The sequence below is a fragment of the Molossus molossus genome, unplaced genomic scaffold (genome assembly GCF_014108415.1).
Source record: "Molossus molossus isolate mMolMol1 unplaced genomic scaffold, mMolMol1.p scaffold_m16_p_13, whole genome shotgun sequence".
In the NCBI taxonomy this organism is placed as follows: domain Eukaryota; kingdom Metazoa; phylum Chordata; class Mammalia; order Chiroptera; family Molossidae; genus Molossus; species Molossus molossus.
Window position 1 is genome coordinate 33,841,746 of NW_023425348.1, and position 16,484 is coordinate 33,858,229.

General features: G+C 49.6%; 1 protein-coding gene across 2 annotated transcripts in view; it reads left to right on the forward strand.

The window, feature by feature from the left end:
* Nucleotides 1-16,484, forward strand: part of ME3 (malic enzyme 3) — a 203,166-nt gene that overhangs the window by 135,934 nt on the left and 50,748 nt on the right. For both annotated transcript variants that reach the window (XM_036259756.1, XM_036259755.1), the window contains one exon: nt 6,447-6,608. In XM_036259756.1, the coding sequence (XP_036115649.1) occupies nt 6,447-6,608 (162 nt within the window). The remainder of the gene's footprint in view (nt 1-6,446; nt 6,609-16,484) is intronic.

Below are 16,484 nucleotides of genomic sequence, written 5' to 3' on the forward strand. Positions count from 1 at the left end.
ATGAGCGAGCCGAGGGTGGTGGTTTGCCCGCAGTCACCCACGAGCAGGTGCTGCTGCCCCAGGGCCCTGCTGCTGACAGGGTTCCAAGGCACAGGCATCTTTGGCCCCTGATCTCGTGGCCACTGGCTGGAGGAAGCAGTGGTTCACAGGAGCTTCTGAATCAACTTGGACGAGAAAAGATGACTTTCTTTTAAGTCAGGGATGGCCCTTCAAAGTCACCCTGAGTTGGGGCACGAGAGCCGGGCCTTTATCCCCTGCATTCATCAGGCATGAGTTGCCGCCCTTGGAAGGAGGTTCCCAGCCAGAAAGTGGAGTTACAAACTGAGATGCAGGCCGCGAGGGAAGTGCGGCCGTGGCCGTGGCCGGGGAGCGAAGTCTGCAGGCCCCTCTTGTTCGGGAGGAGGGGCGGGCCGCCCAGAGCTGCCCAGCATAAATCACAAGGCTGAGAACTGCTCTTCGGACTCTTTCCCACAGCGCCCATTCCCCGAGCGGGGGGTACTCAGCTGAGAGCACCCCTCCTCCCCAACAGCTTTCCCAGGCCCCTAAATCTCTCCCTCCCCCTGCTCCCAACAGCTTCGGGAAGGCGGTGCTGAGTGGCAGCTGGGTGGGAGCCGAGGGGGCATCCTCCGCCACTGGGCACTGGCCGCTGAGATGTTTCAGCTTGGACCCTAAGTGCCACCTATCGTGCCTGGGCCCACTGTGTGCTAATCCCCTCTCCGCTCCGTGTCAGAAGTTGGATTTCCTGGGAACAGTTTGAGATGGAAATGAGCATATTAGGGAGTACTCATGGGATTGGCACCCCTAGAGAGCCAGGAGGCAGGACAGAGCAGAGGGAGGAGGGCTGCGTGAGGTGTCGAGGAAGACTCGCCCAAGCCCGTGAAGCGGGGATAGCCCTTCAAAGTCACCCTGAGTCGGGGCACGAGAGCCGGGCCTTTATCCCCTGCATTCATCAGGCATGAGTTGCTGCCCTTGGACGGAGGTATGACTTTGGGCAAGGTGGCTCTCTTCAGAAAATTCCCAAAGTGAGCTGATAGATAAGGGTACAGAGGGGGGACAGCTCCTTTATTCCTGACAGGGGGTCCGGGTAACAAGCACATCACCGTATCCACCGCACACGGCATTCTGCTCAGTGCTTTCCATAGATCAACTCACTGACTTCTCCTCTGACTCTGTCAGAGGCAGGGACTCGTATCGTCCTCACTTCATAGACAAGGGGAAGCTGAAAGGTTAGGTTCTTTGCTTGTGAGGAATGGAGCCAATATTGGAAACCATGGAGTGTGCATTACTTATGCCGTGGAGAGAGAGAAAAGAAGAGGAGGAGGAGGGGAAAAGGAAGGATGAGGACAGAGATGCACACCAGTGCTGTGGGCAGCCCGTGATTATAGATACAAGTCCAAGGAAACCAGGGCCAGAGCAAGCAAGGAGTCATGATCTTCAGGTTAGTCTGGGGTTAGCCTCATTGGGTCCACCTAGGCTAAGGGATGTGGTGATCAGTCAGAAAAGGCTGGAGGTCCAAACTGGGTAGATGGAGAAAGAATGTGGCACACCATGCCCTAGTCATCTGAGACGGAGGAATTGTGAATCATCAAAGTCATCCAGCGAGGAGACTGTGACCCTGTAGCTTGCTGATGGTCATTGCTGGGCTCTAAAACCCACGATGCTGCTCAGGTTGGCCCTCGGCCTTTCTACCTCCATGGCACTAGTGGCCCTGGCATCAGCTGTGTGGTGTTATAAAACAGAAGGTGCAGCGTTTCATCTACACCAGGTCTGAACTCAGTCCCGCGGAGAAGACCCTTTGCTGTCCCTGGTGGATCTGTCACATTGTCCACCAGCTATCGAGTTGGTAACCCTTTGCAGGAACCAAGCCAAGTGTTGCAGAATCAAAGTTGGCAAGACCTGTTATTTGCACCAAAGAGCTTAGAGCTACTAAGAAAGACAAGGAAGCAACTATAAGCAAGCAGTCAGTGCTGTGGGGGAGGAAAATCCATGGGAATTCAGAGGAAGGAGTGATAACTTCCAGAAGGAAGCTTCATGGAAGGAGGGGCCTTTTGAACTGTTCCTTGAAACATGAAAAGATGGTAGGATTTGGATCAAGGAGATACAGGGATTGAGAAGTAAAATGGCATGTAGTCAAGAAAGTACAGCCCTAGCTGGTTTGGCTCAGTGGTTAGAGTGTCGGCCTGCGGACTGGAGAGTCCCGGGTTCGGTTCCCACTAAGGGCATGTACCTTGGTTGCAGTTTGTCCCTGGCCCGGGATGGGGTTGTGTGAGTGGCAACCAGTCAGTGTGTCTCTCTCACATCAATATTTCTCTCTCTCTCTTCCTCCCTCTCTCCCTCCCGCTCTATCTGAAGAAAAATGCAAAAATGTCCTCTGTTGAGGATAAAATAAAAGTACGAGCCTTCTGAAGGTTGGGAATGTTTTAGTTTGGATAAAGCATGGAGTGGGTAAAGAGGAACTTCAAAGAGCAGAATGGACGTAGACCATGGAAAGCCGTAAATGCCAGTCTAAGATGTTTGAGTTTTATTTTATAATAATCAGAAGCCACTGGAGGTTTGGAGGCAAGAAAGTGGCAAATCTGGATGTGCTTTGGGAAAACGGAATGAAACGGAACAGGGAGATTGTAAGAACACTGAGACCAGTTCGGAGACCACTGCGTGTTCAAGGACGATGGACGCTGTGTGGATGAAGATCATGGACCAGCGAAGAAAAATATAGGAGGTCAAATCAGCAGAGCCTGGTGACCAATTAGGTGTGGGTAACCAGTGACAGAGGAGTCACAGCAGACTGGATGGTTTTGAGCCTGGCAAACAGAATAACAGCAGGAGGGAGGGTAGCAGACGTAAAAGATTTGAAGGGCATAAGAGGGAGAAGCAGATTCATTTGGTTAAGGATTTGGGGAGTGTGGGAGGACTGTTGGGCTGTTAGCTTGAGTGACAGTAGAAGCCACTGGAGTGGATGGAGAGTCAAGGTCAGAATGCTGGTGAGCTTCACCTGGCCAGACTTCGAAGCTGCATTTGCGAAGGCCTCCCCTTTATTCCCTTTCATGTACTCATAACGGGTAACTGCATGGTTTTTCTGTGGTGTGACTGAACCAGAGAGAGATGAAACAATGAAAAATTCCGTTGCATAATATTTGCCCCAATAATCATTATCATCATTCAAGAGCAGCTCCATTTACTGATCACTTACCTAGTTAAAATAAGAGATATATTATTTCATTTTATCTTTACAACAACCGGATGAGTTGGGTATTGTTATTATTCCCAGTTCACGGAAAAGTGAAACTCAGAAGAGTGACCTGTTGACCCAGGATTACACGTGGCCAGTCGTCACGGGGCAGTTATCAGACTCCACACCCCCTGCCATTAACCTTTAGGCTATTTGGTGAGATAAAATCTGCATTTCACAAAAATGTTCAGTAAGAACCCACATGCTATCACCATCAGATGTTTAAGTAGCAAATGTGGAGCTTGGCGAGCAGTAGGCACTTAATAAATGTTTGTGGAAGGCGGGCGAACGGGAAGGGTGAGCAGGCCAGGTGTGCAGTCGATGTAACAAGTACTGGGAGAAAGCACACTCAACGCCATGTGCAGGATTTGCACGCTGGCAAGAGGGGAAGGGCCTCCTAGCAGGAAGGAGGCTGGGAGGTAAGAGGTTATTGGTGAGTTCAGAGCGTGTCTGGCCGGAGCGAGGGGGTCAGTTTGGCTAGAGTAGGCAATTGTGTGCAGCTGAGTAGCAGGAGATGAGGGTATGGTGGGTTCAAGTTATTCAACAGTTAAGCATTTTGAGCTGTATTTTATGAACAGTTAGAAGTCACTAAAGGTCTTTGAGCCCGGGAATGGCACAATGAAAATGGGCTTCTAGACAATGAATGTGACATTGGTTGGCAGGAGAGGATGAAAGAAAGACAAGGGTCTGGTTGTGAAGCCGTTGCAATGACCTCGCCACGAGCCCAGCAGGGTTGAGAGTAGATGACAGATGGAGGAGAGACAGTCCTTAGAGGAGTAGGGATGCAGTCGAGTGTCCTGGGACATTCCAGGCTGGGAGGGCGTCCTTGCATCCCTGTTACCATCTTGAAAGGCTCTAAAGCTGTAGGGTTAACACCATGGAACAGTAGTTGATTTAACTCCATGTTACTCACTGGCCCTCAGCAGAGAGAAATCCTAAGGGGATGGGACCAGAGTAAGGAAGCTTTGATTAGGAGAGATGGTAGAGAAATGACCAGAGTTTGGGCACCCAGGGGCAGCACGCGGGCACAGGTTCCACCAGAGGGGCTGCCAGGATGAAGTCACAGGCAGGCTGAGGAGAGGGTGCCACTGAGGCAGGGCGGAGCTTTGCCGAGAGCACAGGTGCTCTGACCAGTCGAATGGGGTGGTAGGAGCCCCGAGCCAGGAACCCAAAGCCTGATTAAAATCCCAGCGTGCCCTTGGTAAGTCGTCTAATCTTTCTGAGATAACTGATGTGGAAACATCAAGCCCAGTGCCTGGCATGTGGCTGGTACTTAAATATATAGAGAATATGAAGGTCTGAGAGCTTCGGTTTGCTCAGCTGTGAAACGGGGATAACAGTCTCGCCTGCCCACATGCCAGGGCCACGGGAGGGTCAGGCGCGTTGTGGGTTGTGGGATGTGAGCGCTCTCCACAGAGGCAGCAGACCAATCTCAGCGGATGGTCATCTTTGTGGGTCTGAAGAGCCCCCTCTTCAGAAGTGGAAGAGTGTTTTTTCAGAATCTCTACACGTGAAAGGGTGTTTTTTCAGAATCTTTACACCTACTTCTACCAAAAGGCAGCACAGCCCGGGTGTACAGTCGCCCCTAAAGAGAGAGAGAAAAGAAATGAGGAGACGCCATGGATGCTGTGGGTACTGGACCATGTTCTTACAGGGTACTGATGGGTCTTCATCTTTTTATCCCCAGTGCCCAGCATTGTACCTTCATGGATCAAACTGACCCCTATGGTGCCTGTGGGCATCACGCGTGGGCTCAGCCAGGACATCCGTAACTCAGAGCTGGTGCTATGTGTGACCCAAAACCAATTCCCATGAAAGGATAGGTGGCCCCTTAAACTTCTCCTTTAGAGATGGAGGGAACCAGTGATGGTGAGCAGGTTGGGGTGACCTATAAACAACTTCATGGTCACCGGAAAGGCTCTCTTTGGCCTGACATTCAAGGCTCTTCACTGTTTAATTCTTGCCTGATTTCCCATTCTTTCTTTTCATGCCCTACATCCTCCTCAACACGGCCTACATCCCTCACGTCTACCCTGGATCTTAATATCCTTTTGTGTCAAATGCCTTTCTCCCAGCCGGATGGACAGTCTCCACCTGTCCAAGGTCTGGTACATGTGACCCCTCATCTCTGCTGCCCTTGTCCTGTTCCGCTGCGCTCACGCTTTCCTCCCAGAGTCATAGTTATAACTATCCATGTGCCATCTCTCTTTGGGCCCCTTAGTTCTTTAAGATTGGGTTCATGCACATTTGTTTTTACAGATGAGCAAACTGAGGCTCCTTCCCCCAGGATCCGGAACAGTGTCTTATGCAAAGCAGGTGCTTCATCAATATGTATTAAAAGAATGAATAGCCCTGGCCGGTTTGGCTCAGCGGTTAGAGCGTCGGCCTGCGGTCCTGAGAGACCCGGGTTCGGTTCCCGCTGAGGGCGCGTACCTCGGTTGCAGTTTGTCCCCGGCCCTGGTGGGTTGTGCGGGTGGCAGCCACTCGATGTGTCCCTTTCACATCGATGTTTCTCTCTCTCTCTCTGTTCCTCTCTCTCCCTCCCACTCTACCTGAACAAAGAATGGAAAAATGTCCTTGAGTGAGGATAAAAAAAAAAAAAAAGAATGAATAAATGAATAGCCATCATAATAATATAATTATTTCCATCATCACCATCAGCCTCATCAGCATCTGCTAAAATACAAAGGCAATCCCAGTACAGCTTGCGAATCATCTGGTTTCGTGTGAAACGGTGACCCCAGCAGATGTCACGGGAGCTCTGTCCTCTGCACATTGGATTTATTATACTCCAGGAGCAGACCCGAGAGCGAGGTCTCTAAACCCTGGGGTTGTAGCAGCAGCAGGAACACTTGTTTTTCATTATCTCCTTTGCTCGTTTCCTTCCCTCCCTGCCCCCCAAATCTCAGGCTGAGCGTGTCTGCCTGGTTTCTTTGAGAGAGAGTAGGTGTGCTTTCCCTCCAGCTGTTTCTGGAGCCCCCACCTCAACCTCTGAATGCCAGACAGGTGTCTTTCTGCCATCTCACCTCAGTGGGGCTCCTCAGCAGCCTGGCCCCTGCAGCTGAAGCAACCCTTTGGCCTTGTCCCAGACAGGCTGTCATTCCCCAGCGGAGGCAGTAGGCAGCAGCCGGCAGGCCCGACATGCTGGAGCTGCTGAGACCAGCTTTGTCACAGGAGGCACTGTTGGTGATTGATGGCGTCCTGCTTTGTTTCTCAGGCCGTGGTGGTGACTGATGGGGAGCGCATCCTGGGCTTGGGGGACCTGGGCTGCTACGGCATGGGCATCCCCGTGGGCAAGCTGGCCCTGTACACGGCGTGCGGAGGGGTCAACCCGCAGCAGTGCCTCCCTGTCCTGCTGGACGTGGGCACCAACAATGAGGTAATGCACTGCCTGGGCCGGGAGCTCTGGGGCCAGAAGGTGGCGGCTGGGATGGGTGGGGAGCACCTTTGCGGGGCCGTTATATCTACAAAGCATCGGGCCATTTCTTTGCTGGGTCCCCTTCACCAGGGCACTGACTCTACACAGCTGTGGAGTGGAAGCCGTTTCTCCTCCCTGCTTGCCACCCCACCCTCCCGCCCTCCTCTCCCCTCTCCACTGCTGGCTTCCTGCTCCTCCGCCCTGAGGCCCTCCCCACAACCCCTGCTTAGCCTCCCCTGCGTCCTTGCTCCAGGACCCCAGGCGGCGTCCGTGCCTTCAGGCTTCCCTCTGCTCCTTCAGTGAAGGGGCCACTAGGGCAAATGGCTCCCGGGCTGTTGGCTATTTTCAGCGTTTTGGAGGTGAGCTGCGCCCATGAAAGGATTAAAACTCAAAGCTCCAGGGCCAAGGGCTGAACCATCTGGACCAGGCCACTGAGTGTCCTGCAGACCCAGGGGGAGATCTGGACCCAAGCTGTGGGTGAGGTCCACCTGCAGCACTCCAGGTGGCGTAGGGTCTAAGCAGCTGAGTACCACCACCCTGGGACACGGGTTTTGCGTGTCTGTGGTCTCAGCTCTGTGTCTCTGTGTCAGGGAATATGAAGAAATATCTAAGAATTCCTCCTTAAGGACATTTATCCCTGAGTCCAATATGAGTGTGTGTTTATATTTTCAAAATTGAGAATATCCAGAGAAGTATTAAAATAATCAAATAAAATGTCAGTCACACAACCAGTATTTATCACTGTCTGCATTTTGGTAATTTCCTTCCAACCTTTTCTCCCCAAAGCATTTATAAAGACAAACGGGGTTTTTATTGTGCACACAGTTCCATATCCTGCTCTTTTAGGTGTAATGTCTGTCATTAGGGGCTTCCTCCCAGGCCATTAGCCCGCTGCCAGCCACACCACAATTTGCATAAGAAACCCTCCACTGTAGGGACACTTAGGCAGTTTCTAGTCTTCTTGCTGATATAACCATGCTCTGATACCCATTTTTGTACATCAGTCTGTTTCCATCACTGAGTTTTTCCTAAGGATAAATTCCTGGAGATGGAAACATTGAGGCAAAGGAAATGGTCATTTTTTTAGATTCTTGATTCATATTGGCAAATAGGTTATACTTATAGGCATTCTATGGTGACCTCTCTCAAGAAAGCTTGCCATGACTTTGCATGGCCTCCTCCTCCCTGGACACCGCACGTGTCTGCTTCTGAACCGAAGGAGCACAAGCTCCTAGTGAGGAATGATGCTTATTCAGGCTTCATCCACAGGTACAGTCACCGAGGGACAGCGGGGCAGACCTTGCTTCTGAGCTGGAGAGTGTGGGGGCAGGAGGTAGAACCAGGGGAGAGGGAGAAGTACTGGACTGGGAGGCAGGGATGCTGGGCTCAGTACCCCTGGCAGCTGTGTGAGTCTGGCTCCAATCTAGACTTGATCCCCTTGTTGTACAATGAGGGGCAGGACCAGAAGGTTTCTGTGTGTTCTTCCACCCCTAAAGCTCTTGTCCATGTGCCGCCCCTCCAGCCTAGGAGGCAGGAGGCTGGATGGTGGCCCAACAACAGCCTTCGAGGTTGGCTCTGCACTGTGGGTCCCTCCCCAGAGCCAGATGCATGGGTTTTACTGAAATTGTCCCTCGGCCACAAGGAACATGTGTGAAACTGGGCATGCATGTAGCAGGCTTTGTGTTTGTTATTATTCCCATCTGACACCTCCTGCTGTGCTCCAGCTGGGTTTAATCGAGACCTTCACTCTGTCTCCTAACAGCTAGCTCTCTGCAAAAATCGAGACAGCTTGAGTTCGAGTCTGACACTGCGTCCCCTGAAAGCGTACTGGTGGCCTCTAGCAGGTGCACTAAGATGCTGCGCTGTAGAAGGCCCAGCACCCAGCAGCGATGTGCTAACGTTTAGAGCTGACCCCAACATGTAACAAACTCACCAGAAAAGATGGCAGGAAACCGTGAGCACTCGGGGCCGTGGCCTTTGCACAGACCACTCTGCTTAAGCCCTAGAGTAACCCTGTAAGTCAGCGGTTCTCAACCCATGGGTCGCAACCCCTTTGGGGGTCGAACGACCCTTTTACAGGGGTCGCCTAAGACATAACAATAGCAAAAATACAGTTATGAAGTAGCAACAAAAATAATTTTATGCTTGGGGGTCACCACAACATGAGGAACTATATTAAAGGGTCGCGAGAGCCACTGAGTGTAAGTAGAGCATTCGCTGTCGCCCCTTGTTTTCAGCTGAGGAAACTGAGACCCAGGGAAGCTCCGCTGGAAGGGCAGGGCTGGGATCCTAGTCCGCGCCACACCACGCCACCTGCCTGGGTTTTCATCGCTTTATAATAAAGGTCATTTCTTGATTTTTAGAATTCTTATTACTGAAGTAACTTTAAAACATTATTTTAAACCTTGTTTTTAAAAAGTGGGGGAAGCTCTGGCCGGTGTGGTTCAGTTGGTTGGAGCGTCGTCCCATACACTGTAAGGTTACGGGTTCAATACCCGGTCAGGGCACATACCCAGGTTGCAGGTTCAATCCCTGGTCAGGGTTCGAGCAAACAGCAACCCATGATGTTTCTTTCTCTCCCTCTCCCTTCCTCTCTCTCTCTCAAATCAATAAACACGTATTTTAAAAAGTAAAGAAAAAGAAAATGTCATTTCTCCCTCAATGCTACATGTGTGTTCCCATCCAAGATTTGTCTGGTTGTAATCATAATGTGTCCATAATTTTGTTCTAATTTTTTCAATGAAGATTATTTTGTGAACACTTTCTCTTCACTTGTGGAACAAGTTAAATTTATTTATTGGCATGAAATCTATTTATCTATTTAAAAGTCATGTACTGAGCGTTCCGGCGGTGTCAGGCAGCCCGCTGGGTGAGAGGGAGCGCAGAAAGCAGGCGGGGTGGACACCCGCTGTCAGTGCCTCAACACCGGCACCTCATTGATCCTCGCAATGGCTAATGTGCTACAGCTACTCCAAGTGTCTGCTTCTCCCCTGCGGCTTCAGGCCTCTGAGTCACCTCTCCCTGCTGCTGTGGGAGGGAGAGAGCTTCCCCTGGGCCTGCCCCACCCTGTCCGGAAGGACCAGAGCACCCCGCTGAGAGGGGAGCACAGCCTGCCACCCGTGCGACACTGCAAGGGTGGGAGAAGCAGTTCTCACCCGTCCCCTAAGACCAGTCCCGACGCCTGCCGTGTGCCAGGCATACTTCTGGGGTTACGTATTTTAATGTCATTGAATTTTCAGGACAGCTGTAGGAGATCTTGTTCTCCCCATTTTATGGACGAGAGAACTGAGACTGATACATGTTAGCTACTCACGTCAGGTCGCACAGCTCCTAGTGTCAGAGCTGGGGTTTGAACCCAGGTCTCGGGCTCCACCATGGCACACTGCTTCAAGAGGCCAGGTATCTGTGTTACAGACTGGGTAGGGCAGACTGGGAAAGTCGGTGTTTCGCATAGTCAGGCTCCTTGGATCCTTTGGGATCAAGTTAGGATGTACTGATGCTATTTCCACAGCCCCCTACCCCCCACCACCACCCCAAAGAAAGGTGAACTCCCATCAGACCCTCCTGAGGAAACTCAGGACATGTTCTGGCCAGTGTTCTCAGTAGTTAGAGCATTGGCCAATGCACCAAAGTGTCTCGGGTTCAATTCCCAGTCAAGGGCACATACTAGGTTGCACGTTCAATCCCTGGCCCTGATCAGGGTCATGCAGGAGGCAACAAATCTATGTGTCTCTCTCACATCAATGTTTCTCTCTTTCTCTCTTTCCCCTTCCTCCCCGCCCTTCCACTTGCTCTAAAATTCAATAGAAAAAATATCCTCAGGTGAGGATTAACACAAAAATAATAATAGGACTTTCAGTCAAGATGGCGGGTAGGTAAACACAGTACCGCGTCCTCCCACAACCACATCAAAGTTACAACTAAACTACAGAACAACCATCATTCAAAACCCCTGAAATCAAGCTGAATGGAAGTCCTACAACTACGGAATTAAAGAAGCAGCCACATCCGGACTGGTAGGAGGGGCGGAGGAGGAGGGGCTGGTCCCACACCCACGTGTGGCGGATAAAAATCAGGAGGATACCTCGGCTGGGAAGGTCCTTCCTGAGGACTGAGGGGTCCCCGTCCCACACCAGGTGCCCCGCTCAGGGTTTCAGTGCCAGGAAGAGAGTCCCCATAACTTCTGGCTGGAAAACCAGCAGGGACTGAGGCTCAGGGAGGCTGAGGCGGCTGGAGCCCCAGGCAGCTCCTTAAAGGGCCCGCGCACAGACTTATCGGACTCTCTCCCTCTAAGCTTGGAGGGGAGGCAGCTCGAGGGGTGCCAGAGACATACAGGGAAGAACTGAGCTGTTTGGCACTGGAGCGAGGGCTGGAGAGGGGGCTTTCTCCTGGACAGACATGCTGTCAGAGGCCTTTGTTCCTTTGGTGAGCCCTTCCCTGGGGCGGCAGACAGTTGCCATATCTGGGACTCCAGCAACCTGGCTCACACTGGTAGCCCCGCCCTGCCCCACCCAACTTTCAGGCCCACCCAACTTTCAGGCCCACCCAAGCTGTTGCCAGTTGCTTTACCATAGGATTGGCCTGTCTTGGATCCTGCTTCAGGTTTTCCTAAATTCTTTCAAACAAGCAGCATCTGGTCTCAGCTAGCCCCATACCTCTCATTAAGTAATACATAGAAACAAACACAGGGAGGCAGCCATAATGAGGAGACAACAAAACAGATTTCAACTGAAAGAACAGAAAAAAACTCCAGGAAATAAAACTAAGCAAAATGGAGATAAGCAACCTAACAGATGCTGAGTTCAAAATACTGCTTATAAGGATGCTCAACGAACTTAGAGAGAACCTCAGCAAACTTAGTGAGGGCCTCAAGAGCATAAAAAAGGACCAGTCAGAAATGAAGGATGCACAGTCAGAAATGAAGGAGGCACTAACTGAAATAAAGAATAATTTACACAGATTCAATAGTATAGTAGGTAAAGCCAAGAAGCAAACCATCGATTTGGAATATAAGGAAGCAAAAAAACACCCAATCAGAACAGCAAAAAGAAAAAAGAATTCAAAAAAATGAGGATAGTGTCAACTTATGCGTGTCCACATTCGCATCTGGGGGGTGCCAGAAGGAGAAGAGAAAGAACAAGAAATTGAAAACCTATTCGAAACAATAATGACAGAAAAATTCCCTAACTTGGTGAAGGAAACAGACATACAAGTCTAGGAAGCACAGAGAGTCCCAAACAAGATAAACACCAGGAGGCCCACACCAAGACACATCATCATCAAAATGCAAAAGGTTCAAGACAAGGAGACAATCTTAAAACCAGCAAGAGAAAAGCAGTTAGTTACCTACAGGGGAGTTCCCATAAGACTGTCAGCTGATTTTTCAAAAGAAACTTTGAAGGCCAGAAGGAAGTGGCAAGAAATATTCAGAGTGATAAAAAGCAAGAACCTACAACCAAGATTACTCTATCTTGCAAAGCTGTCATTTAGAACCAATGGCCATATAAAGAGTTTTCCAGACAAGAAAAAGCTAAAGGAGTTCATCACCACCAAACCATTATTATATGAAATGTTGAAGGGTCTTCTTGAAGAAAATGATAAAAACTATGAACAAACAAAATGGCAATGAACACATATCTAACAACAATTGAATCTACAAACAAAATGAACAGACAGAACAGAAGCATTATCATAGATAACGAGAACATTTTGTTGGTTGCCAGATGGGAGGGGGTTTGGGGGAATGGGTGAAAAAGGTAAAGAGATTAAGAAGTACAAATAGGTTGTTAGACTAACAAACCTCAAAAAGAAGGCGGGTTGGGGAGATGGGAAGAGATAAACCAAAGAACTTATATGTATATATGCATAACCAATGGACACAGACAACAGTGTGGGGAAAGTCAGGAGGGGGACAGGAATGGGGAGGAGGGGGTCAATAGCAGAAAAATGAGGAATATCTGTAATACATTCAACAACAAAGATAAATTTTAAAAAATAAAATAAAATAAATAAGAATAATAAAATAAATTTTAAAAGAAACTCAGGACACAAAAATCCTAAGTCACAAACTGACCAACACTGGGAAGATGGTGATTTATGTCTTTTTGAGTAGATTTACTCTGTGATCTGACACACCATCATTCTTTGGAAAATGAATCAATTTGCAAGAGTTTTCCCTTGGAAGTCTTGGGGTGCGTGCCCCACAGAGTGAGCAGGAGCCATGTGCCAGTGCAGCAAGGGTGCTGTTCAGAACAACTCGACCATCTGTGTGTGCATCTCTGTAACACCTCCTGAGGCAACAGGAGCTTTCAAGTCAGAGAAAACACCCCCAGGCTTCCTGTTGAAGGAAAACATCTGGGTCTGCAGCCCTGAACCTCTGAGTCACTTTTACCTGACACACCAACGAGGTTTGGAAAAACAAATACATGAGGCCGTGAGCCCATGAAGAAGGGACACTCCGTGACTTTGGTTCAAATGGGCAGGGGGAGGGGCCCCCCGGGAGGGCCCCCCCCCCCACCAGGCAGCGCCCCTGCGCTCGGCTCTGGCAGGGCTGGATGCAGACTGCGGAGTGCATTTTGCTTCACCCACACACAGCAGAGCCACAGACTGTCCGTGTTAGAGGAGACTTGACATACTTCTAGTTCAGCACCTTTGATGCCATGGGAAAAGGTCCTGGAGCAGAAATGGCTTCCCCCAGGTTTGAGCCCAAGCCCAGTGTTCGACCCACTCTATGCTAAGGGTTCTGCGGGGTGGGGAAAGTGGGGGAGGGGTTAGTGGCTTTAAAATGGCCCCTGAGCACTAGAGGGATTCTCCTGGCGGGAGTCTTGACCTTGATGGGTTCACCTCCCAACGAGATGCTCTGTGAATCTCTGTGGAACTGACTGATGGGGGGATGGAGGAGAATCATGTCAGCCTGGGGGAGACAAACATGGGAACAGATTATCAACAGAGCCTGGTAAACTGTGCCTTGGGTGTTACTGCATAGCAGAGAAAGTGGAATCGCCAGCCCAGCTGGATGTCAAAGGGTCTCCCTGCCTCTCAAGATCATCCTTTCGCAGCTAATAAATCATCAGCCTTCACCAGGTGGTATGCACAGAGGTGCTCACTCTATGCACATGTGGTCAACAAGAGTGCCCCGCCTAGGATCTGGATAGCTCACCCTCGGGCTTGACTGAGCTTCCAAAGAAATGTGTGGTAGGCATAACTGGCACCCTGAGAGGGACAGTGAACTGTGTCCACAGTGTGACCCAACGCCACGACCTTCCCAGACCCCCAGATGCTCTCTGAGTAACATCGTGTGCCTATTGCTATGCAAGATAAAGATTTTCCCAAAAGCCCTGGCCGGTTTGGCTCAGCGGTTAGAGTGTCGGCCTGCAGACCAGAGAGTCCCGGGTTCGGTTTCCGCTAGGGGCACGTACCCAAAAAAATTTAAAATAAAAGATTTTTCCGAACCAGGAGGTTCATCTTTCTTCCAGCTTCAATCCAGTGCTCAGTGAAAAGAAGGAAACCACTTTGTTTTCCTTGACATTTCACCTCCAAGAAAAATCTTAAAGTCAGAACAGGGAAGACAGCTACAGAGGACATATGCAACTCCCACGGCAGAGGAAAAAGTGCTGGCTCACCTGCTTGGGTAAAGGGCTAACCTAAAGTTAGTTATACACTTACTTAGTTCCAGACCTTGGTAACTAGCTAACAGAGGGGAAGCAACCAGGCTGGGAGGTGACTGAGCTGGTACCACCCGGGGTGACCTCTGATCTAGAAGCTATTTTTTCTACCCTGCTGATCCCACCGAATTTGCTTTGTGAACTTAGGAGGCTCATTTAACCTTTTCAGGCCTTAAAAAGTCATCTAAAGGAAGCTGAACCAAGTGATTTCTAAGATCTCCATAGTTCTTAATTCAGCATCTCCATAGCCCGGTTCTAGAATTCACGCCACTCACATCAGTAAACACTGTTTAAGGGCCTGCTGTGCAGAAAACCACTGGGGAGATGCAGATGAATAGAAGACCTTTACCTCAAAGAGCTTGCATTATGCAATAGGGATCATTATTGCCCCGTTCGACAGAAGAAAAATGAAGCAGGGAGAACTTAAATTCTTGCCCTCACAGAGCTGGTTAAGTGACAGAGCCTAAATTCACACCCAGGTCCACCTATTTCAAAGCCTAGAGCCCCTTTGGGTTCTAAAGCCAGGCCAGACTGAGGCGCCCACGGGGGACACCCTGACCAGGGCCACCAGGCCTGGCAGTGCCCGCTCCTCCACAGTGCATCGCCTGCCAACTTTAAGATCCCCTCTGCCTCTCTTGCTAGGGTTACCAGATTTAGCAAAGAGAAATATAGAACAGTCGTTAAATGTAAATGTTAGATAAATAGCGAATCATTTTTTAGCATAAGTACATTCCATGCAATACTTGGGGCATATTTACAGTAAAAGAATTATTGCTCATCTGAAATTTAAATCTAACTGGCCATCCTCTATTTCATCTGGCAATGCTACCTGCTAGGAACGTCTCTTCTTAGCAATTACTGAGGACACAGGAGGGCTGCCAGGAGGGTCCAGGCCAGTTAATAGTTTGACCCCTGCCGGCAGTCATTCTTAGAGACAAACTGCCCAGTGGAACACGGTAGAATGTGGACTTCTTGTTCCACATCATGCAAAACAGCCGTGGAGCACCACCTTCCCTGCCAAAAAGCTGGTGGAGATGCGGGCATGGACTTTCTCCATTCCAGCTGTCACAGCTGCCCAGCCTGGCCCTTCCCAGCCACTGCCGACCTCTTTCTGGAGGCCCAGGCAGAAGGTGAGGAGCCACCCAGGCTCCCAAGTCACCTCATCATCAAGTGATGGGACGGAAAGGGCACTGTCATGAGACCCGGGCAAAGCAAGTCTCACTTCCAGCGACTCTGGCTGTGTCGGCTTGGGCAGTTCTCTAAACCCTGAGCTCCACCTTCCTCATCTGTAAAATGGGTCTGAGACTCTGTAAGACAAAAGGATCCAATGACCTTTGATTCAGCAGTGAATGACTTGGAAGTTCCACACAAATGTAAGCAGCTATGTTTGCATAATCGCCATATAGAAACTTTCCAATATTTTTGTGTGCTTACGTTTGAAGCATTTCAGGCATAAAACATCTTATTATAAAAGTAAATACAAAGACCTCTTAAAGTTTTGTATAGTCACTCTGATAACTCAGAGGTTCCTCACTATGATGGACCTTTCGTCTTATGTGCATATATGCTGAGAAATTTTTCGAAAATCCTAAAATTTTTCAGTATCACTAGAGAATTCGGGTCACCCCAGAAACCACATGCGCAGCACTGAGAAATTCACTCTTTGCTGCCTGACCCACCACCAGTCAGATCTGTGACTCGGCAGCATTAAAAATTGTAACTTAACATGGACCCTTTCTTCTCTATAAGAATGAAAAAAAAAGTGACTATTTTCTGAAAATGCCAAGAGTTTTACTATTTTTATCATTATTTTTGTGTGCCCTTCCAGGCTGTCTGCGTGTGTTTCAGGCAATTGAGTTTAGGATATCAATTTTGCATCCTGCTTTCTGCACTTTAAATAATCTCACCCATAGTTGTCCAGGAGGCTGCCCAGTCTTTAAAACCACCAATTTTAATGACTGTCTAGCTGTCCATTGAATTGTTAGGTCATCATTTACTTTATTGTTTCCTCTTAGCTGAATGTTTGCTGCTGCCTTTAAGTGGCTTTTAGTGGTTACTTTGAAAGTGACACGTGGAATGGTAGGCCCCATCTATGGCCCACTTTCGTCCTTAGTGCCAGACACACACACACACACGCACACCGGCCAGGGCAGAATCCTAAACAATCTCAAGG